The sequence below is a fragment of the Stenella coeruleoalba genome, assembly GCF_951394435.1.
Source record: "Stenella coeruleoalba genome assembly, chromosome: 14".
NCBI classification, from domain to species: Eukaryota; Metazoa; Chordata; class Mammalia; order Artiodactyla; family Delphinidae; genus Stenella; species Stenella coeruleoalba.
The window spans coordinates 72,019,979-72,043,926 of NC_137160.1; the positions used below are offsets into that span (position 1 = coordinate 72,019,979).

General features: G+C 48.9%; 3 protein-coding genes across 3 annotated transcripts in view; 2 read left to right on the forward strand and 1 right to left on the reverse strand.

The window, feature by feature from the left end:
* Nucleotides 1–2,234: 2,234 nt before the first annotated feature.
* Nucleotides 2,235–6,045, reverse strand: ALKBH2 (alkB homolog 2, alpha-ketoglutarate dependent dioxygenase; the record flags this gene model as incomplete). Its single annotated transcript, XM_079943499.1, has 4 exons — nucleotides 5,874–6,045; nucleotides 5,061–5,500; nucleotides 4,074–4,272; nucleotides 2,235–2,541 (listed from the first exon to the last, which is right to left on the reverse strand). Exons 2-4 carry the CDS (start codon nucleotides 5,335–5,337, stop codon nucleotides 2,235–2,237), a joined length of 783 nt encoding a protein of 260 aa, XP_079799625.1. The 5' UTR covers nucleotides 5,338–5,500; nucleotides 5,874–6,045.
* A 3,345-nt stretch (nucleotides 6,046–9,390) lies between these two features.
* On the forward strand, nucleotides 9,391–22,244 carry UNG (uracil DNA glycosylase). Its single transcript, XM_079942308.1, has 7 exons — nucleotides 9,391–9,579; nucleotides 10,249–10,455; nucleotides 11,182–11,277; nucleotides 13,807–13,904; nucleotides 14,547–14,635; nucleotides 16,225–16,403; nucleotides 20,589–22,244. Exons 1-7 carry the CDS (start codon nucleotides 9,451–9,453, stop codon nucleotides 20,727–20,729), a joined length of 939 nt encoding a protein of 312 aa, XP_079798434.1. The 5' UTR covers nucleotides 9,391–9,450; the 3' UTR covers nucleotides 20,730–22,244.
* ACACB (acetyl-CoA carboxylase beta) overlaps nucleotides 11,181–23,948 on the forward strand; it is a 138,505-nt gene continuing 125,737 nt past the window's right edge. The window contains exon 1 of the mRNA XM_079942307.1: nucleotides 11,181–11,277. The gene's annotated coding sequence lies outside the window, so the exon portion shown is untranslated. The remainder of the gene's footprint in view (nucleotides 11,278–23,948) is intronic.

A 23,948-nucleotide genomic window follows, 5' to 3' on the forward strand; every position in this document is an offset into this window, starting at 1 on the left:
AGGCTCCACACAGGAGCTGGTGGCCCCGATTCAAACGAGGTCAGGCTCCCCGCACAGCTCTGCCCGTGCGTACCAGGGCAGCGGTGCCAGGCTAGGATAACAGTCATTGCGTCTAGAGCGTGTCTTGTCACTCACCTGATCCAGGTAATGAAAAGAAACCAGACTCCAGAAGCCACCTTTTTTAGATTGATACATTAGGTGTTCTCAGAGGGGAGTTAACTTTGTCTGATCCTCCAGCGTTTCAGCATAGATCTTTTATTTTTAATAAGCAGTCCCATAAAAATGGTTGAATTAGTGAAGTTACTAAAGGCAACAACTTCGAAGAAAAAGTGCCTTTCACTCTCAATTGCTTTCGTAGCGCGTCCCTTCTGGAAAACACACCTCATCTGGGAATCATATCAACAATTTTTGAAAAGCTCCGTACCTTCCAAAGTTACCGAATAGAGAGCAACAGAACAGTTAAAAGACGCCTGATGCGCACCCGCCTTCCCTTTTTATATGTCTTTTTCTAACCTTTCGATTCTTTATATGTAGTAAAAGCTCATGTGCCAAATCCGCCCCTCGGGGAAATTCTTTCTCTACTTTGTCAGTTACCAGTGACCAGCTTTCTCTTTGCTGTTATCTTTTGTATCCTGGACTCCCAAGTGTGATTATCGCATATTATATAACTGTGTGAACAGCCAGAACTCGGTGGCCTGTGTGCCACACCTAGGACTCCTCCGCTCTGTAGAAAGCCCTTTCTCACACGAGGACCCCACGGTGGACAGCTATTCTCATCTATTTATTTATTGCCCATGAAGAGCTCCTGAGGTTTACAGGTGGAGCCGGGGGCTGTGTCAGAAAGACAATCCTGGCCTCCATTTGAGAGCTGGATTCTGAAAGAAGGGCACTGACCTTGGGGCTGCTGCCTCTCTGGACCTCAGTTTCCTCATCTGTAAAGTGATGAGTTAGATTCCATGACCATCCAAGTCCAGCCCTTCCCACAAAAAAGAAGTTTAAAAAAACTTTTTGAACATAAAATTATGGCTGATATCTAGTACTGTCATTCTGTTCTAGGTCCATATTCTAAATGTATTCGTTTCCAGTAGCCTCATACAAAAGGCCTCTCTTGGGCATCCTCCCCTCTCTTCAGGTAAGTCTAATGAAGGCAGCCCAGGGCCGAAGGAATTTTGATGACACAGGGGTATCTATGTTTTAGCTAGGCTCTTTTATTTAAAACAAAAAACAAATGCAGACTGACTCTTCAGAGGTAAGATTTGGAATCAGACGTGTCCAAAAGGTCACCTGAGGTCAGGCTGAGGACTGTGCTTGCCCTGGTGGGGACCAGCTGGCAGACACTTCCAGACAAGGCCTTGGTGTCAGCTGAAAGCGCTAGAGGCCCAGGTGATCCCCATTCCCCCAGGCCCAGCGTGCATCCTGAGGACTCGGAACTCTCGCTATTGACAGAACGGACTGTGAAGTTCTCCAGGCCACACACCTCAGGGAGAAAGGAGCCGCACAAAGCTTCTGGTCTGTTCACGGCAGACGTCCCTTCCCGACTTCTTACAGACCCCGGCTTTGACGGTGAAAGGCACGTCCCCGTGGTACCCGCGGCCTGGGGGAAACAAATGCTCAATCACGTGACCTTAACCTGCCTGGCAAAGTTGTAGCTTGGAGCAACTGCTGCTCTGCCGCTGCTTACGCTTTGCAATCTGCCATTAAAGAGAGATGAACGGGGCTCATCCTTTTAGCGTTCAGTTGTAAGCAGATCTTTGGTCGGAGGGACTGAGCCACAGCTGTAAATGTGAATGATCTCCGTGCAAAGTCTCTTCCCCTGACTTAAAGGTGACTTTCTCATTTTTTGTAAATCATTAGGCGTTAAGTAGCAGCCAAACAAACACTCTTACTTCTAGCTTTAAGTTATTTACAAAGTCGCTTCTTTTTGCAAAAACTGAAGTTAAACTCGTAGTTTATGCCATAATAACTGCTGATTTATGTTTTTGCTAAAGGTACCTTTTGTATCTGCTGTGTATTATAGCAATAAAAGAATCATTTTGTTAGGAAAAAAATCAACTGGTCTTCTTTCATAATTCACCGACTCGATACAAACATCCTCTGAGTTCAGCATTGTATGTGAGAAGCCCTGCGCTTGGGTTCAACCTTTTCCATGTTCCCTGTTGGTAAAGGAAATGCCAGCTCCCTCTTGGAGTAGAGAAGGAAGGAACTAACAGAAGTACTAGCTGTTGAAAACGTTTTTACTTTGTAATAGGCAGGATTTTCCGAAATGTCAGGTTGACCCGGGGAGCCAGAACATTCTTTCGGACGGGGAGACTGTGGTACCAGTGAGTGTTGGTTGGGTGGTTCATCATAAGTAAGCTTCCGTGGGCCAGCTGGAGCCTGACCACCCCCAGCCTCCGGGAGGGGTGCTTCCCCCGGGAATCCTTATGCCGGAAGAAGAAGTCTCTGCAAGCCCCAAAGGAGACAGAGGCGATGGGGCTCCCGGGAGCCAGCTCTCTCTCATCATCTCTGTGCTCACCAATGTGGTCACGGCCGTCTTTGTACCTGCGGTGAGAAAACAAGCAGAGTTCACAGAACAGCCCTCTGTGGAAACACGCCCACACCTTGTTTGCCTGCAGGGAAACAGTGCCACGAGCACAGGTTTCTGCAGGGGCTGGAGGGCTGCATCTGGTCCACAGATGAGGCAAGCCTTTCACTTTGTTATCAGCCCTCTTTGATCACACGCTTTAAAACCAGTAAGGAATTCCCTGGCGGTCCAATGGTTAGGACTCTGCGCTTCCACTGCAGGGGGCCCAGGTTTGATCCCTGGTCAGGAAACTAAGATCCCACAAGCCATCAAACAAAGCACACCAACAGAGGCCAAACACGAGTCTTAGAGTTCTCCTGCAGGGTTCGTATGTGTAAACCTTCATCGCGTAAGACGGTTTCTCCCTACACTTAAAACCCGTATTCCTCGCAAAGTCTGGCCCCCGCCGGCCTCTGAGCTCATCACTGCTTTCCAGCACCACCGGCGGGATTTCCACTCGAGACACTCCAAGCTCCCTCTGCTCTCCCTCCAGCTGCCTGTGTGGCTCCCACTCTCTCTTGGTTTAGCTATCAGCTCGGACGTCACCCCTCCGTGAACCCTCCTCTAACCATCTTCCCTTAAGCCCAGAGTTCTCAACCAGGGTGACTCTGCCCCCCCAGGGGGCACTAGGCGATGTCTGGAGACATTCTGGTTGCTCTGACCAAAGGGGCCCCCGAAAAAAATGCACAGTCTAAAAGGAGGCAGCCTGTCAGCCAGCTCTGGGGGACTGCTCCGAAGAGGTAAGGGGGGAGCCGACAGAACACGGTCGTTAGAACATCAAAAGGTTACTGATCGTTAAAAGAAAACCAGACATCTCGAGCTAATGAGTTTAGCGCCTTTCTGTGTAGGGGACAGTCTGGGCTCACTGAAGTCATTCCTTTGAGATGCACCTCAGCTCTCTGGGGCCAGTATCCTGTCCTCTCCCATCCTGAGTCCCCTCGGGGCACCCTGGCGGTGGCTGCGGGGCTGAGGGCTTGGCAAGGGTATGTCTCCATCCTGAGTTCCCTCAGGGCTACAGTGGCTTGATGGCCCCGCATCCTCTGTTGGACGATATGGCAGGCAACGTTCTTCATTCACAGGGTGGTCCTGGCATCTGGTGGGTGGAGGCTAGGGATGCTGTCCAACATCCTGCAGCGCACAGGTCAGCCCCCGAAAGAGGATTATCTGGCCCCAAGCATCAGGAGTTGCTGTTGAGAAACCCAGACTCCTTCCTCCCAGCAGTTCTTACATCAGCCTGTTCAATTTTCTACGAGACACTTATCAACGTCTGAAGTTATCTTGTTCGCCTGTTCATCAGTTTGCGGCCTCTCACTCCCGCCATGGTGACAGCTCCATGAAGACTAATTGCTTATGTTCCACTACCACTCCCCTAACTACACGGAAGGGTTATTTGTTGTACAAATGAGTAAAGTACGGTGGAATCCTAAACTCTTCTTTTTGGAAGAGACAGGTTTATAAAATTCAGTCCACTGTCCTAAAAAGTAAAAGGTACAAACAGTTAGGGGGTCACCTGTTGACAAGCACGAAGTTGAAGTTCTGTCCAGTCACTACAGAAACGCGATCCCGGATGCGCTCTAGGACAGGGAGCCAGGGCTTTGGAGACAGAGTAAGGCCCGAAAAGGTGTAGGTCAGCCCAGTGTCACCGTATGTCGCCTGCTTCCTTGGGACATTGTGCCACTTCCCAAACACCTGGATCCTGGCCAGCGCACCTGTGCAGGGGAAACATGGCAGCGCCTCAGACAATCCACTCACTCCCTGAGTATTCAGAAAAGGAAGTAAAACAGGAATAACATCTAATACCCCGACCAGGGACCCCCTCCTCAAAAATCATTGTGGCTCGTCCAAAACGTTCATGTAAGGACAGTGATTCTTGTCCGACACTTGGAGATACACAGCCCTAGTCCAAGTTTTTTATAAAAACACCCTAACTTAATTGCTCACTAGAACCGTAATACAGAGGCTGAAATTGGAGCAAAATGAAGTCAGGTTACACGCTAGCACGGTGATTTTGCCAACTGTGGGGACAAAGGGCATCGATGGAAGATGGTGCTAATTCAGCTCAGGATGGAGGCTGGGTCTCCCGTGGGCATTTCTACGTCTCCCCGTCCCTGTGCTCCGCCACATTGCAGCGGTTCTCAGTGTGTGGTCCCCGGATCAGTAGCACCCGGAAACTCCGGACACTAGACTGCAGGGGCAGGGCAAGCCATGGTGTTCTCACAAGCAACAAAGTCCTCCAGGTGATGCTGAGAACCTCGTGCATAGGAATTACCTGGTAATTTACCATCTCTCCGCTCTCAGCGGACAGGAGATCCCTGTTATTAAGTCTGTATCCCAAGCACCCAGCAAGTTGCTTGGCCCAGAGGTGCCCGGAATATGTGTTCAGTCAATTAACAAACTCATCTGTAATTAATGGCTCCTGGGTTCAGATTTCCCTAAACACGGACCACTAGTTTTATCCAACAAGCCTTCCACACACACCCCACCGTCCCCTGCTTACCTGTAAAATATTCCACTTCTTTCTCTAACTCTTGGAAAATCTCATCTGCTTCGTCTTTGCCAAACAGGACTGTGTAATCGCAGTTCAGGCCCTCGGCTGCAATGTGCCTCCAGCTGAGGCCTGCCGAGTGGACTCCATTCCCCGGGGCTGCTCTCCTGGGCTTTTTCCTGCTGGTCCCCTCCTCTTCTGCCAACCCTGCTGGGCCTCCTCCGGTCTGCTCTTGCCCCCTCTTTCCCATAAGGCCCCTGACAGCCCCCTTCACCAGGAATCTGTCCATCTAGTCTCCACAAAGCAAACACCTGGTAGCCAGTGGCCAGGCCAAGAGAGAGAGAGAGATTGCCCAGGCTCTGTCCCAAATGCCAAAATCCACTCTGCAAAGTGGTCTCACAGTGGCATTCCTCCAGTTTTTAAGTTTCCATTTTAAAGTTTAACACCATGTCCTATAAAGGAAGTAAGAGGAGGTTAAAGCTGGAAGGATCCCTCCCACACCTGGGTAGGTATTAGAATCAGCGGCCTAGCTTGCAACACCCACGTGTGCCTGCCCTCCACCCGCAAATATCCGAATTTTTAAAGAAACACCCGCCCCCCGGAATTCGCACGCCAATGGCAAACTTGGAAACTGCAACCCAAACCCTCACTTTACATATGGGGAAACTGACACACTGAGAGGGGGAGAGGTTTGCTCAAAGTCACCCAGAAAAGCATGTCTCTCTCTCCCTTCCACCCTGCAAAGGACAGGCTGGGGGGTGGGGGGTAGATAACTGGCCGGCCTCCCACGCAAGTATTAAAACAGGTAAGTATTGCGATCCTTACACGGACAAGATTCTGAATCTAAATGTAACAACGGTTAAACGTGGTCATACACCAGGCACGCCGAATTCTGATAGAAAATAAGAATTGTAACACGTGCGGGGGGTGGGTGGTGCCTAGGGGGTCTCTTTAAAATCTCAGCTCCCGCGAAGCTCCGCTTCTCCCAGACACTGTAGAAAGGTCCTGCGGGAAAGAGGAAACACTTACCCCCTCTACAGAACTGCTTCCGGGTAGATTTCAGCCGCGAACTGGAGAAAATCCAGGCAAATCTGCAAAACAAAGCGGTGGGCGGCCTCCGGGCGCCACCTGTTGGCCGTCCGGGCGCGTTGCAAGCACCGCCGTATTTCTGGGTAACGTTATTTGTTCCGCAGCGTGCAGGGTCCCCGGTGGTTTGGCAGCTGTTGTTCGGTATCCTCTCTCCCTGGGGATTAATTTCGTTTCCTGACAGGGAGTTGGGCCAACCAGCATATTGTCGCAGATAGGAGCACGAATTCTGCAATCAGACCCCGTAACTTCCATTTCTGTCTCGTCAACTGTAGCTGTGCGGCTCCTACAGGTCACTTAACCCTTCTGGGCTTGAACTGCCTTCTCTAAACAGTGGGGACTACAAAACCTATGCCATGAGAACACCATGAGGAGTAAATGAGAGGATGTGTGAGAAGGGTTTCTGTGCTTCAAACAAATGTCAGCTTTTATTATCACCAATTTTTATTTACTCTCTCTCTTGGCCAATGGAATGAAAAGAGTTTGGGGGCTTTGTTTTGAATCTTCTTAGCGTCCAGCTCTGCAGATTTCGACAAAGGTAAACAGTTGTGTGACCACACCACAATCAAGATCTAGAATTCTATCATCCCATAAAATTCCCCCAAGTCTCCTAGTTATCAACTCGCCCCCTTACCCAGCCCCTGGCAACCACTGATGTGTTTTCTGTCCCTAGAGTTTTACCTTTTCCAGAATTTCTTGTAAATGAAATGATACAATATATAGGCTTTGTGTCTGGCTTCTTTCACTTAGCCTGACGCTTTTAAGATGTATCCATGTTGTTCGTATCAGTTTATTCCTTTTTATTGCTGAGTAAGCTGCCCTTGTACTCATGCCCTACAATTTGTCCACCCACTTGCCACTTGAGGGGCATTTGGGTTGTTTCCAGTTTGGGGAAAATACAAATAAGGTCACTATATCTATTCATGTACAAGCTCTCATGTGAATATAGAGTCCAATTTCACTTGGGTAAATACGTAGGAGTGGGATCGCAGGGGCACATGGTAAGAGTATGTGTCACTTTATACAAAGCTGCCAAACTTTTTCACAGTGGCTTTTTTCTTATTTTAAAAATAATTTTAAATTATGAACATCTCTTCTTCTTACACATCAAGCTCCTTGTCCTAGGCGCTGGAACACAACAGTAACAAGAATCAAGTCCCTGCCCTCACCCAGGTTACGTGTCGGAGATGGAGACAGAAATAAACAAGGAGAGAATAAATAAGATTATTTTATTTTATTTTGGCCACACCACAAGGCATGCGGGATCTTAGTTCCCTGACCAGGGATCAAACCCATGTGCCCTGCAGTGGAAGCGCAGAGCCTTAATCACTGGACCTCCAGGGAAGTCCCAATAAGATCATCTTAGATAGTACAGAAGTTGAAAATAGAGTGACCTGCTAGAAAGTGGGGCAGGAGGAGAAGGCCCTTCAGAGGCAGGGTCTCGAGCTGAGACCTGAGGTTTTCCAGGCAGGGGGACAGTGCGTGCAAGGTGTAAGACCACACAAGGGACAGCTGGGTATGCCTGGTGACTGTGCTGAGAACCAGACTCATCATGTCACAGCAGCTGGGCTTCCGTGAGAGGGTGAAGCAGCCTTGCCAACTGGTAAGAAGCAGGGATTTTTTTTAAAACCATTTTTAAAAGTTGAAGTATAGTTAATTTACAATGTTGTGTTAGTTTCAGGTGTACCGCAAAGTGATTCAGTTATACATATATACATATATTCTTTTTTCAGATTATTTTCCATTATAGGTTCCATTGAATATAGTTCCCTGTGCTATACAGTAGATCCTTGTTGTTTATCTATTTCATATATAGTACTGTGTACATGTTAACCCCAAACTCCTAATTTATCTCTGCCCCATCCCCTCTGGTAACCATAAATTTGTTTTGTATGTCTGTGAGTCTATTTCTGTTTTGTAAATACGTTTATTTCTATCATGTTTTTAGATTCCACATATAAGTGATATGATATTTGTTTTTCTCTGACTTCACTTAGTATGATAATCTCTAGGTCCATCCATGTTGCTGCAGATGGCATTGTTTTGTTCTTTGTTACGGCTAATATTCCATTGTGCGTATATACCACAGCTTCTTTATCCATTTATCTGTCAATGGACGTTTAGGTTGCTTCCATGTCTTGGCTGTTGTAAATAGTGCTGCTATGAACATTGGGGTGCATATACCTTTTTGAATTAGAGTTTTTTCCCTATATATGCCCAGGAGTGGGATTGTTGGATCATATGATAACTTTATTTTTAGTTTCTTTAGGGAACCTCCCTACTGGTCTCCATAGTGGCTGCACCAATTTACATTCCCACCAACAGTGTAGGAGGGGTCCTTTTTCTCTACACCATCTCCAGCATTTACTACTTGTAGACACTTTAATGATGACCATTCTGACTGGTGTGAGGTGATACCTCATTGTAGTTTTAATTTGCATTTCTCTAATAATTAGAGATGTTGAGCATCTTTTCCTGTGCCTGTTGACCATCTGTACGTATGTAGAAGCAAGGATTTTATTCCAAACATATTTGGAAACTATAGGATTTTAACCTGGGGATTATTATGGTGTAATTTACATTTCAAAAAGATGATTAGGTAGGAAAAGAGAAGACCCGCTGGGATTGTAGTTAGTAGACCAGAGATTGAGAACAGCATTTGAATTTGGGCTTTATTATGGAGATGGACCCAAGAGGACCTGTCCACAGTTTGGATGTGGGGAGGGAGGGAGAGGGGAAGAATCCCAGGTGTATGGGGATGTCTTTCAGAGGATGACTAGTTTGGAGTTTAACCTTAATGACCTCTGTTAAAGTCTCCCCCAAACCTTACAGGTTAGGCTTCTAGGCCTTAGTTTGTCGTCAGTAAAACAGGTTGTGAAAATTGGACAACTAAAAGCAAAACAATTACTTTTTTTTTTTTTTAACAATTACTATTTTAAAGCTAATTTCACTCCCACAAAAAACCCCACGGGGCGGGTACTTTTAAGTTCTTTCACCGGCTGAGAGGTGGAGGGACTTGCCCAAGGCAGAGGTATGATGGGTGAGAAGAATGAATGAAAGAGTAAACATCTGAGTGAACCGACCTAAGGAACCCCGCCCGCTCTAAAGACCTTTCTGAGCCCCACTTCGCCTCAGGGACCTTGCCCAGCGGCCCCTCCCACACATGCGCACTAGGACCTCCGCTGCCCCCTCGCCCACCCCCCACGCCCGGTCGGAGCATGCGCGGGTTGCTTGGCGCCAATTGCTGACCGCCGCGGCTAGCGCCAAGCTCGCGGGTCCCCGGGCAGCGCGCGTTCGCTCCCTCCTCGGCTCCAGGATGATTGGCCAGAAGACCCTCTACTCCTTCTTCTCCCCGAGCCCCGCCAGGAAGCGACGTGCCTGCAGCTCCGAGCCGGCCGAGCAGTGGAACGGAGTGGCGGCGGTAGCTGAGAGCGGGGATGCGGCGGTAAGGCGCGGCGGGGACCGCTCGTGGGGCCGGGGGTCAGGGGGAAGGGAGGGTGAGGAGGGCGAAGAGGGCGAAGAGGGCGAGGAGGGCGGCGGGCCCCGCGCGACCGAGGGGTTGCAGGAACATGGGGCTGACTGGGTAAACTGGGGCCTCCACGTGTTCAAAACAGCCGCCGTGGCGCCTCATCGGCGGCCATGCTGAGGGGTCAGCCAATGGAGGCGAACCTTGGGGCCGACGGCGCCAATCAGAGGCGAGGGGCCCGGCCCACCCTCCAATCAGAGGAGGGAGGGGGTGGGTCCTGGAGGGGAGGGTTTTTGCCGCGAAAAGACCACGTGGGGACGCTAGTGGCGGGACCCGCGGGGCGGGGCCCTGGGTGCTGGGCCCCTTCTCCGCGAACCCCTAGCGAGGCGCTGCGGGCCTTGCTCACAGACCTTTTTCCTGCCCTGTTTTGGTACCAAACTCGAAATTTGGGGCAGCGGCCTGTTAGTGCCGGACTGGGATCAGCCCTGGGTTTCCAGAGTCCGGTTTTGTACGTACCTGCAGAGCGGGGCTGAAACCCCAAGAATGGGTGTCCTCTACCCTGGGCTGTTGGGTTGGGGACGGAAGCTGCGGGCTCCCGGGAGAGGTCCGCTGCAGCTCGTGACCCGTTTCTGCGGGGACCACTTTCAGGCCAGCTCCGCCAAGAAGATCCGGGCCGGTCAGGAGGAGCCCGGCACGCCGCCCTCGTCGCCACTGAGCCCCGAGCAGTTGGTGCGCATCCAGAAGAACAAAGCCGCCGCACTGCTCAGACTCGCAGCGCGCAATGTGCCTGTAGGTTTTGGTGAGAGTTGGAAGAAGCACCTCAGCGGGGAGTTCGGGAAACCATATTTTATTAAGGTAAAGTTGGAGACTGCGGGCACTTGTAAATATAGCAGGCCAAGCCCACGTTTATAGGATATTGCTTTCGTGAGCTCCTACTTTCTGTCCTTCAACATACAGCCATGATGTTTTGAATATGCCCAGTTTAAGATTTTTAAAAGACTATGAGGTGATATCATAGCTTCTTTTTTTTTTTTTTTTTTTTTGCGGTACGTGGGCCTCTCACTGCTGTGGCCTCTCCCGTTGCGGAGCACAGGCTCCGGACGCGCAGGCTCAGCGGCCATGGCTCACGGGCCCTGCCGCTCCGCGGCATGTGGGATCTTCCAGGATCGGGGCACGAACCCGTGTCCCCTGCATCGGCAGGCGGCCTCTCAACCACTGCGCTCCCAGGGAAGCCCTCATAGCTTCTTTCAACCCATTTGTTTAGTCTGCTCCCAAGGAAAGAGTGGCCTGGTAAAACCACAAACCCGACTGAATGAAACCTGCCCTTTAAACAAAAGAGGGAGGGGTTGGCACCCGCAGGAAATCAAGGCTGTCAGGCCAATCAACTTTGACGCAGCCCAAAGAAAGGAATTAAAATGTCGGGAGGGGAACTGTTTTGATTTTTACGCAGAATTTGGATATAAAACTTGGCAAAGAGCTAGCTAAAAGCTCTTCCAGTAGCTTTCATTGGAAGCTTTCTTATTGAATTCTTATGCTTTCCAGTGAGAATCTGATTGTAAATCTAGTTTATCTTTCCATCAGCTTATGGGATTTGTTGCAGAAGAAAGGAAGCATTACACTGTTTACCCACCCCCGCAGCAAGTCTTCACATGGACCCAAATGTGTGACATAAGAGATGTAAGTACAAGTTGTGGATGAATTTTACTAAAAGGGGAGTAGGACTCAAATGGTAGTTTTTAATTAGGGACACTGGAGTTAAGCCACTGTCCATAATTCAGTAATAAATAAAATACTGAAATTGTGAGGTTTGGCGGGCCGTATTTTAGCCTGTACGTACCCTGTTTAACTTTTACTGTGTGTCGTTCATATGGCAAAAAAAGAAAAGTATGTATGTAAACCATGGGTCTGTATGCTCTCACTTGTATTTTATTTTATCCTTAAACCGACCCCATGCCCATGAGAGGTAAAGTGTGGTGGTGAGGAAACTGAGGCACGAAGCAGTTAAGTCTTTTTCAAGTGGTTGTCGGGGGTCCCACCTTGACTTGCGGCTCAGTGTTCTTTCTGTCTGACCACACCATCCTTTACCGTTGATGCTTTCAAACTCTTGACTTGTGGCCTGAACACATCTCCTGTTAACAGATTCCTTTGCTTTGGTTCAGCGTATATACAATGGCTGCTCGCTGTCAGAAGCTTGTTTGTGGCTTCCCACGGTGCAAACTATGAAAGCTGAGGGTGAATACGGCCACTTCCTGCTTCCCAGCCTCACCTCCACCTTCCATTCTCCTCCTTTGGAGCTGGACAGGGCGGTGACCCTCTCCTCACTTCTGTCTTTTGAAAACCAACTAGAGGCATCTCTGGCACCTCCCGGAAGGAGGCCTGTCCCCCACTATATTTGTGATGTGGGTTTCCTTTGTGATGTGGGGGTTTTAGTATCTGCTTGCATTGGAGGTGTTCCATTTTTTTGTTCTCCTTTTGCCTTACTGATTTTGTAAGCTGAGGGTAGGGATCCCGTGATTTAATAAGCACCTGTTAAATCAAAGAGAAGTGAAATTGTTGAAGAAGCCATCGTGATAAGGCTGACACTCGTAATACTTAGCAGACTTCACAATTTTCATTTCAGAGCAAGCACTTCGAACGTACCTCCTTGTTTATAAAGTTAAAAAAAAAACAAGTCCTATTAAATTCAGTACTAGTTTGCCCCTTGTTTGAAGTATGTCCTGTTTTGAGTACCAATGAGCAATATTGTAAAGAAAGACTAAGAAAAGTGCATGAGACTTCTGAGGATCAGATGGCCCGGTGGGGCTTCTTTGCCAATGAGCATGTGGAGGGTCGGGGATGTTACCTGGCTCCTCTGAGGTCCTTATCCGGGACCAGACTGGAAAGCTTCCCCGCTCGGACAGGTTGCTTCATGTTGGGGAATATGCCAGGGGCAGTGTGAGTACCAACCAGAGGAATGGAGAGGCCCATGAAAGCTGCCTGATTGTGGGAACATCTGAAGCTGGATTTTGAAGAATAAAGTGTATGTTGGCTACGGAAGGAGAGTCTTAAGAAGGAACACGGCAAAAGTGTGGGAATGAAGAGAGATGGGTGGGCGGGCACCCGATCAAAAGGCCTAGTAGTATTTTCACACTGACGGTGACAGTGACCTCATTCTCCTCTGGTTCCATCCCTTAAGAGGACACAGGCAGACCTTGTTTTATTGCGCTTCGCAGATCCAGCGATTTTTACAAATCGAAGGTTTGTGGCAACCTTTCATTGTCAGATGATGGTTAGCATTTTTTAAGCAATAAAGTACTTTCTAATTAAGATACGTACTTTTTTTTGACATGCAATTGCACACTTAATAGACTACCATATCGTGTATGCGCTAGGAGACCAAAAAATTTACGTCACTTGTTTTATCGCGATGTTTGCTTAATGAGACAGTCTGGAGCTGAACCCACGGTGTCTCCGCGGCGTACCCGTCCAGGGGAGCAGGCTCCTTCATATGCTGCTGCTGGGCAACTGGAGTTTCTTCAGCTCGTGGAAAAGCAATTTGGCATATGTCGATGAAAATTTTAAATACACTTAATACTGTGACCAGCAACTCTACTCTTCTGAATCTATTCCATAGAAATGAAAGCAGCAGTATGTAAAGATACATGTAGTCGGATGTTTACTGCGTTACTTTTTTAAGGGAAGAAACTGGGAAACCAGCTGACTGCCCATCAACAACTGAGCTCTGTTGACTTAAAGGAGGCCTACAGTGTATGATGTGAGAAACACAAAAATGTAGGGTGATGAGTACAATGACCCTCATTATATATCAATAGGTGATTATAAATGGTTGGATCAGGACTGGGTAGGGATGACCGGGAGATCTTGATATATTTCTGGATGGACGTACTTGTGACAAGGGCGTATTTCCTTTTGTAATTCGAAAAACGAAGGGGATGAAAGCAAAGTTGACCCCAGCTTGTTTCAAACACGTGGGTCAGAGAAGGGAGGAGGCACTGCAGCAGGTGACTGAGGGAAGGATAACTGGGCAATGCAGTGATGGTGCCAAGTCACCTGCTCCCTTCTGGGGGCTCTTAGTTGGGCCGGGAGGGGGGCCTGCCCTTGTCCTCATAGTATAAGGAGTCCTTTGTATAAGTTATCAGCCAGCCAAGGTGTCCGTTCAGACTGCCTGTACTGTAGTGTTTGATCCTCGCCATCTGGTGTTCACAGGTGAAGGTTGTCGTCCTGGGACAGGATCCATATCACGGACCCAATCAAGCTCATGGGCTCTGCTTTAGTGTTCAAAGGCCCGTGCCACCCCCGCCCAGGTACGCAGGCTCTACAGGTGGCTCAGCTCCAACTGTGATCATGTTCAAATTACAGGTGCACCTGTTTGTGGGACCGTCACTAGCCTTTGGAGCAGGATTTCTCAGTTTCTGCACTACTGACATGTGGGGCTGGGTCTTTGTGGTCGGGGGGCTGCCGTGTGCGTGGTAAGATGTTTAGCAGCACCCTTGGCCTCGAGATGCCAGCAGCACGCCCCACCCCCACCCCATTTGTGACAATGAAAAATGTCTTCAGACGTTTTCAGCCGTCCCTTGTGGGGCCACATCACGCCTGGTTAAGAACCCCTGCCTTGGAGGATTTTACGTATCATTTACAAATATAATGAACATTAAAGGTATAAACTAAATCCATCACTTGGGAGTGGGGTGGTAACTCCTGGGCTAACTTGCTTAGGTTTTCCAAAGTTCTCTTCCTTAAACCCAAGCACTGACCGAAGTAAAGGCGTTTGGCAGGTGTGCCTGTCTAAAGGAAGGGCAGCGTTTCCCATGAATCAGTGCAGTTCGCCTGTTGTCCGCCCCGAGGGCTGGCTTTGCAGTTCGCGTGTGTGCTGGAGGGTCCTGGACTTTCCGAATTGTGCTTAAGATTCTGTTTTTCTGTTTGTTTTTCTTCTGGCTTGCTTTCAGTTTGGAAAACATTTATAAAGAACTGTCTACAGACATAGATGGTTTTGTTCATCCTGGTCATGGAGATTTATCCGGATGGGCCAGACAAGGTAAACCAGCCACTGCTAGATGTGTTTTGGATGGATTTCAACTGTCTTTTCTGTCTAGCTTGCTTATATTTTTAAAAGATACCCGTGAGGAACCAGAGAGCTCTAATAAAATGGCTAAGTTTATGTAAGTCAAAGAATGTATCTCACCACCCCCTGATATCCAGGGAGAGGAGATGGGCTGGAGGTTGAATCCAATGCCAGTGGCCAGTGATTTAATCAATCCTGCTTATGTAATGAAGCCTCCATAAAACCCCCAAAGGATGACATTTGGAGAGCTTCTGGGTTGGTGCACGCATGGAGATCGGAGAGAGAGGCAAGCTGAGAGAGGGCATGGAAGCCACGTGCTCTTTCCCTCTGTCTTGCCCTTTGCACCTCTTCATCCGACTTGACTGCATCCTTTAATATCCTTTGTAATAAACCAGTAATCTAATCTAGTGGAAAAAAATGTATTTCGCTTTTATCCTGCAGCCATTGGTTTTTCATGTTTTAATCATAGCATGAAAGGGAAAAGTTGGTTCCTCGTCATTCATATTTTACGTTGAACCACTCAACTTCGACCATTCAGAAGGTGGCCTCAAGTTTTCTCATTTTGACACACGGGTTATGTTGTGTGTGTTTAATACCTATCTGTGGGACGTCTTTCTCCTTTTTTAACAAACTATAATCAGGATAAGGAAAGAACATCTGCTCTTTCCTTGCAGTGAGATTTTTGTTTCAGTGAAACGTCTTGGCCTCCTTGTGTTACTTTCCAGGGTTATTTCATATCAGTTAGGGTATTTTTTGTTGTTGTTGGTGGTGGTACCCGGGCTTCTCACTGTTGTGGCCCCTCCCGTTGCGGAGCACAGGCTCCGGACGCGCAGGCTCAGCGGCCATGGCTCACGGGCCCAGCCGCTCCACGGCATGTGGGATCCTCCCGGACCGGGGCACGAACCCGTATCCCCTGCGTCGGCAGGCGGACTCTCAACCACTGCGCCACCAGGGAAGCCCAGGGTATATTTTTTTAAACAATTCTTTCTGATGATGGATATAATGCACGGTCACTGTTGCAAACTCAGAAGTTCGGTCTTGAAAGTGCAGAGGTGAAAATGAATCTCGCACAGAGGCACCAGCTGGTCACGTCCTAATGCTTTCTCCACCACCGGATTTCAGGGGGCTGCACCAGCTTACATCTCGGGGTGGTTTTGTCATGCGTTGAGCCCATTATTGGGTGTTTAGGCCAACTCGTTTCAGCCTCCCCCTTTTTTTTCTTTTAATTTTATTGAAGTATAGTTGATTTACAATGTTAATTTCTGCTGTACAGCAAAGTGATTCCATTATACATATACATATTCTTTTCCGTATTCTTTATAATTATGGTTTATCAAAGGATATTGAAGAGTTTTCTGTGCTATACATCCTATATATAATAGTTTGCATCTGTTAACCCCAAACTTCCAGTCCATCCCTCCCTCATCCCCCCCATGACAAGCACAAGTCCGTTCTCTCTTATCTGTGAGTCAGTTTGTTTCGTAGATATGTTCATTTGTGTCGAATTTTAGATTGCACGTTTCAGCCCCCCTTGAACCTCCTTCTTCACTGTGTGCTCGCAGGTGTTCTCCTGCTCAACGCCGTCCTCACCGTCCGGGCACATCAGGCCAATTCTCATAAAGAGAGAGGTTGGGAGCAGTTCACCGATGCTGTTGTGTCCTGGCTCAATCAGAACTCGAACGGCCTTGTCTTCCTGCTCTGGGGCTCTTATGCTCAGAAGAAAGGCAGTGCCATTGATAGGGTATGTTTTGGGTTTTTTTTTTTTTAAACAGGTTAGAGAATTCTAGCAGTCCCTTTATGTGGTCCTAGAAAGATCATGTCCTAAAATGAAGCTTATTTTCCCTTAAAACTGTGATAATTAGGATTAGGTTTCCCATCGAAAACTGAACAGAATTCAGGGACTTCCCTGGCGGTCCAGGGGTTAAGAGTCCGTGCTCCCAACGCAGGGGCACAGGTTCTATCCCTGGTCAGGGAACTAAGATCCTGCATGCCACACAGCGCAGCCAAAAAAAAAAAAGGAAAGAAAGAAAATTGAACAGAACTCAGACGAAATGATTAGTTGTGTATGAGGAGAGCAGCTGGCCAGCTTCTGCTTAGATGCAGTTGGTAACACTGGCATAAACTTGCTGCATACACAGAAAGATAACACAGGTCCCCAGGTTCCATTCATGTAACAAACGATGCAGTAGATGATGAGCCAGGTAAGTCTCTTGCTTTCAACAAGTTTGAGGGTATATGGGAAACATGAAGAGTTCCACCTAATCGCAAATGTAACCTCCCCCCATGAAAACACCATCAGCGATAATTATTAAACCTGGGCCCTGGTTGCTGGTCCCTGACACCAACCCAGCTCTTCAGTCTCTGGCCACCCCACCGCATCCTCCCCCGACCCACCTGCGTATACTTGGTTGCTGAGATTAAAAACCGGAAGTCATCCTTGAATGCCCTCCCTCATCCCCTTAAACCCCGTCCTAAAACCATCCTAATCCTGCCTCCCCTCTGTGCTGAGCACTGGCATTTCTCTCTGGGATGCCTGTGACCGGACTGGAGGTGATGCTGGTATGAAGGAGACTGGCAAGGGGAGGAGGGGGCATGGGGCTGGGAGGGAGGGAGACGGGAAGGAGGAGTGTTTAGCTTGGGCTACTGGGAGGCACTGAATTGGGCAGTGAGGGTGGGGGGAGAAATCATAGCATAAACACGTCATAAGTGAGGTAAAGGGATGAACCGAGGCGACATGGCAGTAGCTTATGGTGTATCAGATACGTGCAAACAGGTGTCAGGAGCAAGTCCAGCACTTTTCACACAGCATCTCTCCTGACCTCGACGCAGGCTGTTGGGGGTGGGAGGGATACGCTGACCCCGCTTTGTACTGGGGCTCAGGGAGGCGAGGTCACTTGCCCACTTGGGGTGAATGGAGCTTCGGACTCTGATCCGAGCAGCCAGCTCACCTGGGCGGGCCCGTGGGGAGGCCTGCCCAGCCCACGGGCGAGGGTGGCAGGGTTCCAAGCCAGCCATCAGCTTTAGAGACTTGACTCACGTGTCAGTTATCTCCTCCATTTTCTCTTAAGTGGAGTTCTACCTTTATTTCATAATTTAGGCCTTTTTTCCTTTTTTAAGGTAGTAGATTCAATTCACATGGTTAGAAACTAAAGGATTTCAAGGCCTCCCCTCCCAGTCCCCATCCGTTCCAACTCTTCTTGGCCTCGGGTAGGCACTGGGCTTTACTGTCTGACATCTCCGGCCAGTGTCTTTTTTTTTTTTTTTTTTGCGGTACGCGGGCCTCTCACTGCCGTGGCCTCTCCCGTTGCGGAGCACAGGCTCCGGATGCGCAGGCTCGGTGGCCATGGCTCACGGGCCCAGCCACTCCATGGCATGTGGGATCTTCCCGGACGGGGGCATGAACCCGTGTCCCCTGCATCGGCAGGCGGACTCTCAACCACTGCGCCACCAGGGAAGCCCCGTCCAGTGTCTATACACATGGATGCAAGCAGCAAGGGGGCGTGTAGGTCAGATGGAAGAGCTGCTTTCTCTATAAAGGTTCTCTGTGAATGAACAGGATGTTTTCAGGTGTTTTTTTTTTCGGGAAGAGAATAGTAGGAATAAAACCTGGCATGAACGAACTAACTGCTAAGATCTGATTACCTCGGTAATGAAGTGTGTGTGGGAGTGATTTCCAGTCTGTGTCTTAGGGAGGTTTGTGGTCAGAAGCGCCCTTACTCAGTGTATCTGTAATCTTAATAATGGTTCAGTTTGAAAGTAAACAGTTGTTAAAGTAGCTTGACCATTAAAAACCAGACTTCCCTGGCGGTCCAGCGGTTGGGACTCCGCGCTTCCATTGCAGAGGGCCTGGGTTCGATCCCTGGTTGGGGAACTAGGATCCTGCATGCTGCATGGCACAACCAAAAAAAAAAAAAAAACTGGTAGATTGACCATTAAAACCCAAGTTGCACATCTGTAGCCCGGGGTGTCTCCTGAGCACTAGGCCTGTATATTCAGCTGCTGCCTTACTAGGGACCTGGAAGCACATCAAATGCAACATTTTCCCATTCTCCTTTCCTCGTCCATCCCTCACTAAACTTGGGCCCCTGGATGCCCAAGGATAAAAAGGGCCGCTGTCTACCCAGTTGCCCAACCAGAAATCGCATATCATTCTTGACCCCTCCCTTTCTTTCCCCCTCTACTTCCCCCTCTCCACCCTTTGTATCTGTCCCCACCTCCTGCAACCAGTCATACACAGACTTTCTTCTCTCAGCCCCCCCACCACCTGCCCAACTTAGCCTCAGGTCAGCCCCATCTCATCTTGCCCAGAGCAGAGCGTTCAGACGCCTTCTCCTTGGAAGGCCTCGACCTGGGCTCATGAGCTGGGGTCTGGGCACGGCCCCGGCCTGCCTGTCACCCTCTGTGAACTCCAGGCCCCCTGAACCACCTGGACTTCTCCCCACCCCCTACTCCCCTGACTGCCTTTGAACGTTCTGCTTCCTCTGTCCAGCATGTAGAGGTCTTTTCCTTCCCTGGAGGCTGGCTCACTGGTCCTTTATAATGCACACAGCTCTCGTGTTCAGGGGCCTGCCCCATATGCTGTACCCTGTGCTGAGCACCCGGCCTGCATCCCTTCCCGGGATGCTCTGCGCACACGACCCATCTTTTGTTCTTCACAGGATCTTCCTGAGCTGGCACTGCTGTTAACTTCCAGTCCACAGGTGAAAAGTGACCTGTGGCCTAGGGAGGGTCAGTGACTTCCCTGGGGCTGCGCCACTGCTGAGTGGCAGGGCCAGGACCTGAAGGAACCCAGGTTCCATGCCCTGACCCACACTGGGCTGCCCGGCTTCACTGATGGCCCCTCCTCAACCCAGCCTTGAAGGCAGGGGTATCTTGAAAGACGATTATTTGTTGGGTGATTTTTTTTTTTAATTTTTATTTATTTTTGGCTGCGTTGGGTCTTCATTGCTGCGTGCGGGTTTTCTCTAGTTGTGGCTTGTGGGCTCTAGAGCACAGGCTCAGTAGTTGTGGTGCACAGGCTTAGCTGCTCCACGGCATGTGGGATCTTCCTGGACCAGGGCTCGAACCTGTGTCCCCTGCATTGGCAGGCAGGTTCTTAACCACTGCACCACCAGGGAAGCCCTGTTGGGTGATTTTTATTTAAATACAGGAAAGAATAAAGAAGAAAGCAAAAATGGTCCAGAATCTTCCTACTAAGTTAACTACAGTTGACATTTTAAAAAATTTTAAGTATTCTATTTTGGTGGTGAGATAATGCAAACAGCATAGAAAGGTACAATCTTTCACCTAAAGGAACTACTATAAATAGTGTCTTGGGTCTTATCCCCCCACCAAAGAATTTTTTTTAATTTAATGCATTTATCACTTTTTCTTGCTTTTTTTTCCCACTTGACATATTTTAGAGGTCTCCCTGTGTCAGCATATGCAGCTTGATCTTGTTCTTCTAGTAGCTGTGTGGTGTTGCGTTAACAGAACTTTAGAAAAATATTTGTAATCTGTTTCATAACACTGGATTTATAGTAGGTTTTACCTGATAGGAGCCGTGCACCTCCTCAAGCCTGCATCTTTATGGAGATGTGTGCATCATGGCGTCCTTTACCAAATAACAGTCTCAGCAGTGGGACTGCTGGGTCATAGGACAAGGGCACCTACGAGTCCTATCGAGAGTGCCCAGTGGAGAGCAGAGACGGGTGCTCTGCATCCTTAGGGCCTAGCCCAGGTAGTGGCTCTACCAACCAGTGGAGGATGAACGCACGGACCTGTGTGGATGCTGCAAGTAAACCAACACCGTGAGGAAAGTGGGCGAATTTAGAGCGGTCACAGGGGAGCGGCAGAGCTGACAGAAAGCGCCACAGCCAGAGTGGTTTTTTTTTTAAAGTCCTGAGAGTGTCCCCACAATCTCACTCCCCGTCTCCTCCTCTTTCAGAAGCGGCACCACGTGCTGCAGACCGCGCATCCCTCGCCGTTTTCGGTGTACAGGGGGTTCTTCGGATGCAGGCATTTCTCTAAAACCAATGAGCTGCTGCAGAAGTCCGGCAAAGAGCCCATCAACTGGAAGGATCTGTGACCTTGACCCTTGGGGGTCAGGGGTCTTTGAGTGGTTTTCTAGAAGCTGTGATTGAAGTATCTGTCATTTATGAAGTCAAAGTCAAAAAACAATTTCCCTCATTCTTCAGCACACTGCACAAGGGCACACATTTTCCGAGGAGCAGCAGTGAACTAGGCAGCCTGGGAGCAGCTTTACCTGGCCAGAAGCACAAAAATCTTCCTGGGACCTCTGGCCTGGAATATGCTGCCTGTGGGTCAAGGTTCTTGGAAGGGAGATGAGGTCAAATACTCTGGACTCTGTTCCCCTTTGTTATTACTTTCAAGCAGGGAGGAGATAAGCACCTTTTTGGTACAGCCAGCTTCTACTTGTTTTTACCTGGCAGGTTAGACTTTAGGTTTTGTGGTGTTGGGTGTTTTTATTTGGAAAGGCCCCCTTTCTTTACCCAGCCTGGCGTTCCAGTCTTGGTCAGGTACACTGGCCCGTGATCTTTCACGGAGCTCTCAGGAAGCCTGAGGTTTTTGCAAGTTCCCAGAAATTAGGGATCGAGTTCCTGACCGTCGTACTGGCGAAAATTGCTAAGGAACCATCCTTGGTGTGAACTTTCACTTCTGGAGGCTGGGGAAAGTGAACTGGGTCTAGTCTATGCAATTAGTTATGTAATTCTTTGGGTGTTTCTAGGAATAAGGTATGGAGGTTGAACAGAAAGGAGGAGAAAAGTTTTTGTTTTTTTTTAAGAGGAAAGATGCTTTTTTCCTAGCTGCATCTCGTCTGGGGTTTGTGCCAGCATACACTGCCAGTGTTTTTTCGTGTGTGGGGGGTAGGGGTGCGGTTAGACTGAAATCACTTTGGGATTTTTTTCGGCAACACTGGTGAATTTTGCTTTTTTAAAAAAGATACTTAACGCAGATGTGTACATATATATATATATATTTTTTTTAATCCTTTTTTTAAGAGGCAGTCTTTATTAGGTGTGCACCTCCATCCCAGATGCCGTTAGAGCGCTGTTTTGCTGTTAGCTGGGTTAAAGGGTTAACCCCGCGAGAGTTTGGTAATAAAAGATTGTTGAAGTTTCGCTTGGTGCCTGGTCCTTCTGGGCCCTGGGCGGACGTCCTTCAGGCTGCTCTTGGCTTGGGGCGGCCCGCGGTCGCCATGACAACCAATGTGGGCCGGAAGGGCCGCCTCCGTGCCGCCCTTCCTCCTTCCCCCCTCCCCCCGCCCCTCCGCGCCAGGCCCCGGTGAGCCCTGGGCCGGGTTCCCGGGAGGGGCGCGCGCAGGAGTCGGCGAGGGCGCTGTGGAGGGGGTATGGGGGCTGAACGGGGTCGGGGTCTGCTGGGACCCTAAAGGAGCCACTTCGGACTGGAAAAAGCATTTCTCCACGGATCTTGGCATACTCACCATGGCTGCGTGTCCTGCCAAGCCCTGCGACAGTGCGAGGGCAGCTTCCCCCCACCCTCCCTCAGCTAGTTTTCCAGACTCTTCTCTGGGCTTGAGGTGTGAGGCCAAGGCACTGGGAAGACCCCCTGATGGTGGCCCACTGACCTGGCAGCACTTGGCTCCAGTAGCTGGGGTGGAACATCCAGAGAAAAGGTCGGTGTCCCCTGCTGTCTGATGAAGGGAGCAAAAAGAATAAAGAAGTCTTGGGAACGCGGGTGCTCGTGTTTAAGTGGGCGAGAAGGGCCGCATCCAGTGAGAACGTCCAGTCTAACACGTTTCTTAGGAGGGCAGGGATTTGGAAACTTGCTTGAGAAGATTACTTCCCCTCCGGGCCTCAGTTTTCTCATGTCTGAAAAGAAGGGTTTATGATCCCACATTGTGCAAAATCAGCACGAAGATGCATTTGCAGTTTTCCCTCTGGTAACTTTGGGGTCCTCCACTAAGCGTTCCAACGGATTCCCTTTATCCAAAGAAGAAGTAAGAGAAGAATGTTTATCAGTGAGGTTTTAACACCGATCTCCTAATGCAGTGCTGTGAGTAGGGAGGAAGCAGAAAGCTCTGAGGTACCACATATAATTGAAAAGCAAACTAATTTTTTTTTTTTTTTTTTTGAGTTACGCGGGCCCCTCACTGCTGTGGCCCCTCCCGTTGCGGAGCACAGGCTCCGGACGCGCAGGCTCAGCGGCCATGGCTCACGGGCCCAGCCGCTCCGCGGCATGTGGGATCTTCCTGGACCGGGGCACAAACCCGTGTCCCCTGCATCGGCAGGCAGACTCTCAACCACTGCGCCACCAGGGAAGCCCCTGCAAACTAATTTTTAAAGAAATTATATTGAACCTTGGAAGTGTAGTGACACTTTAAACAGAACACAGAGCAGCATCTTAAATGGTCTATGACCACCCCCGCCCCCGAAAAAGAAATACAAATTCGATCACTGATTTTTTTAGAAACAAGGTTAATTTTGATGAACTTTTAGCTGTGTAGTTGTAACTTTTTCACGTGTTTTCAGATTTGCTATGATTATAGCACTGGGTCACTGGGTATGCAGAGATGTGTAAAAGGTGTTAAAAAGTTAAGCTGAGTAAATGAAGATCTAATTGGCGTCATTAAAAGATTCATGAGTCACGCACCATCTCATCTAGCAGAAACATACTCTGAGGGGTGGAAGGCATTTGTAGAAAGGAGGGTGGAACAAGGAAATCATCGAAAAAAGTGAAAGTTCATTGGAGGAAAGTCAGTTCAAGTGACAGTGGCTTCTCATTGGGGTTTGTGATTGACACTGTGGGGTAACTGACCAGAGTCAGTTACCAGAGGGCATAAGAGCTTCCTCTCCAGGCCTTCCCAACTCCAGTTTTAGTTGAGGTTTCCTTTTATTAATTTTCAGTTACTGCCTTTTGATCAAGATCTTCCTCGAAAAGCATCGCTGATCCAGAGACAGGCTTTCCAAATTCAGCCTTCACTCCTCGGTGCCAGGAAAGACCTTTTCTGGGTGTCACGTCCCACACTGGAGGGAAAGTGCACTGACCAGAAACTGCCTGAGGCCACATTTGAGTAACAAGAGACAGTAGTAGGGAGAACTCACAGGCATTTCTTATCCCAAGTCTGTATTTTGTCAAGGTTGTAAGCGTTGGAAATCATCTCAAAGCGCTGAGCTAGCATCACCTCATTAAGCACATCATTTTCACTAAGGTCCAACAAACAGGAGGTAGAAAACTTAACAAGTATGCAGAGCAGAATTTAAAACAACATAACAAAACCATCTTTACACAGAACCATAAAGATGGTTCTAAACCAAAACCTTCA

Excerpts from the sequence above, each read along its gene's own strand:
- UNG (XM_079942308.1), top strand. The coding sequence starts at position 9,451 with ATGATTGGCCAGAAGACCCTCTACTCCTTCTTCTCCCCGAGCCCCGCC. Across the intron at positions 10,456-11,181 it reads GGAAACCATATTTTATTAAG|CTTATGGGATTTGTTGCAGA; the intron begins GTAAAGTTGGAG and ends TCTTTCCATCAG. Across the intron at positions 16,404-20,588 it reads AAGGCAGTGCCATTGATAGG|AAGCGGCACCACGTGCTGCA; the intron begins GTATGTTTTGGG and ends CTCCTCTTTCAG.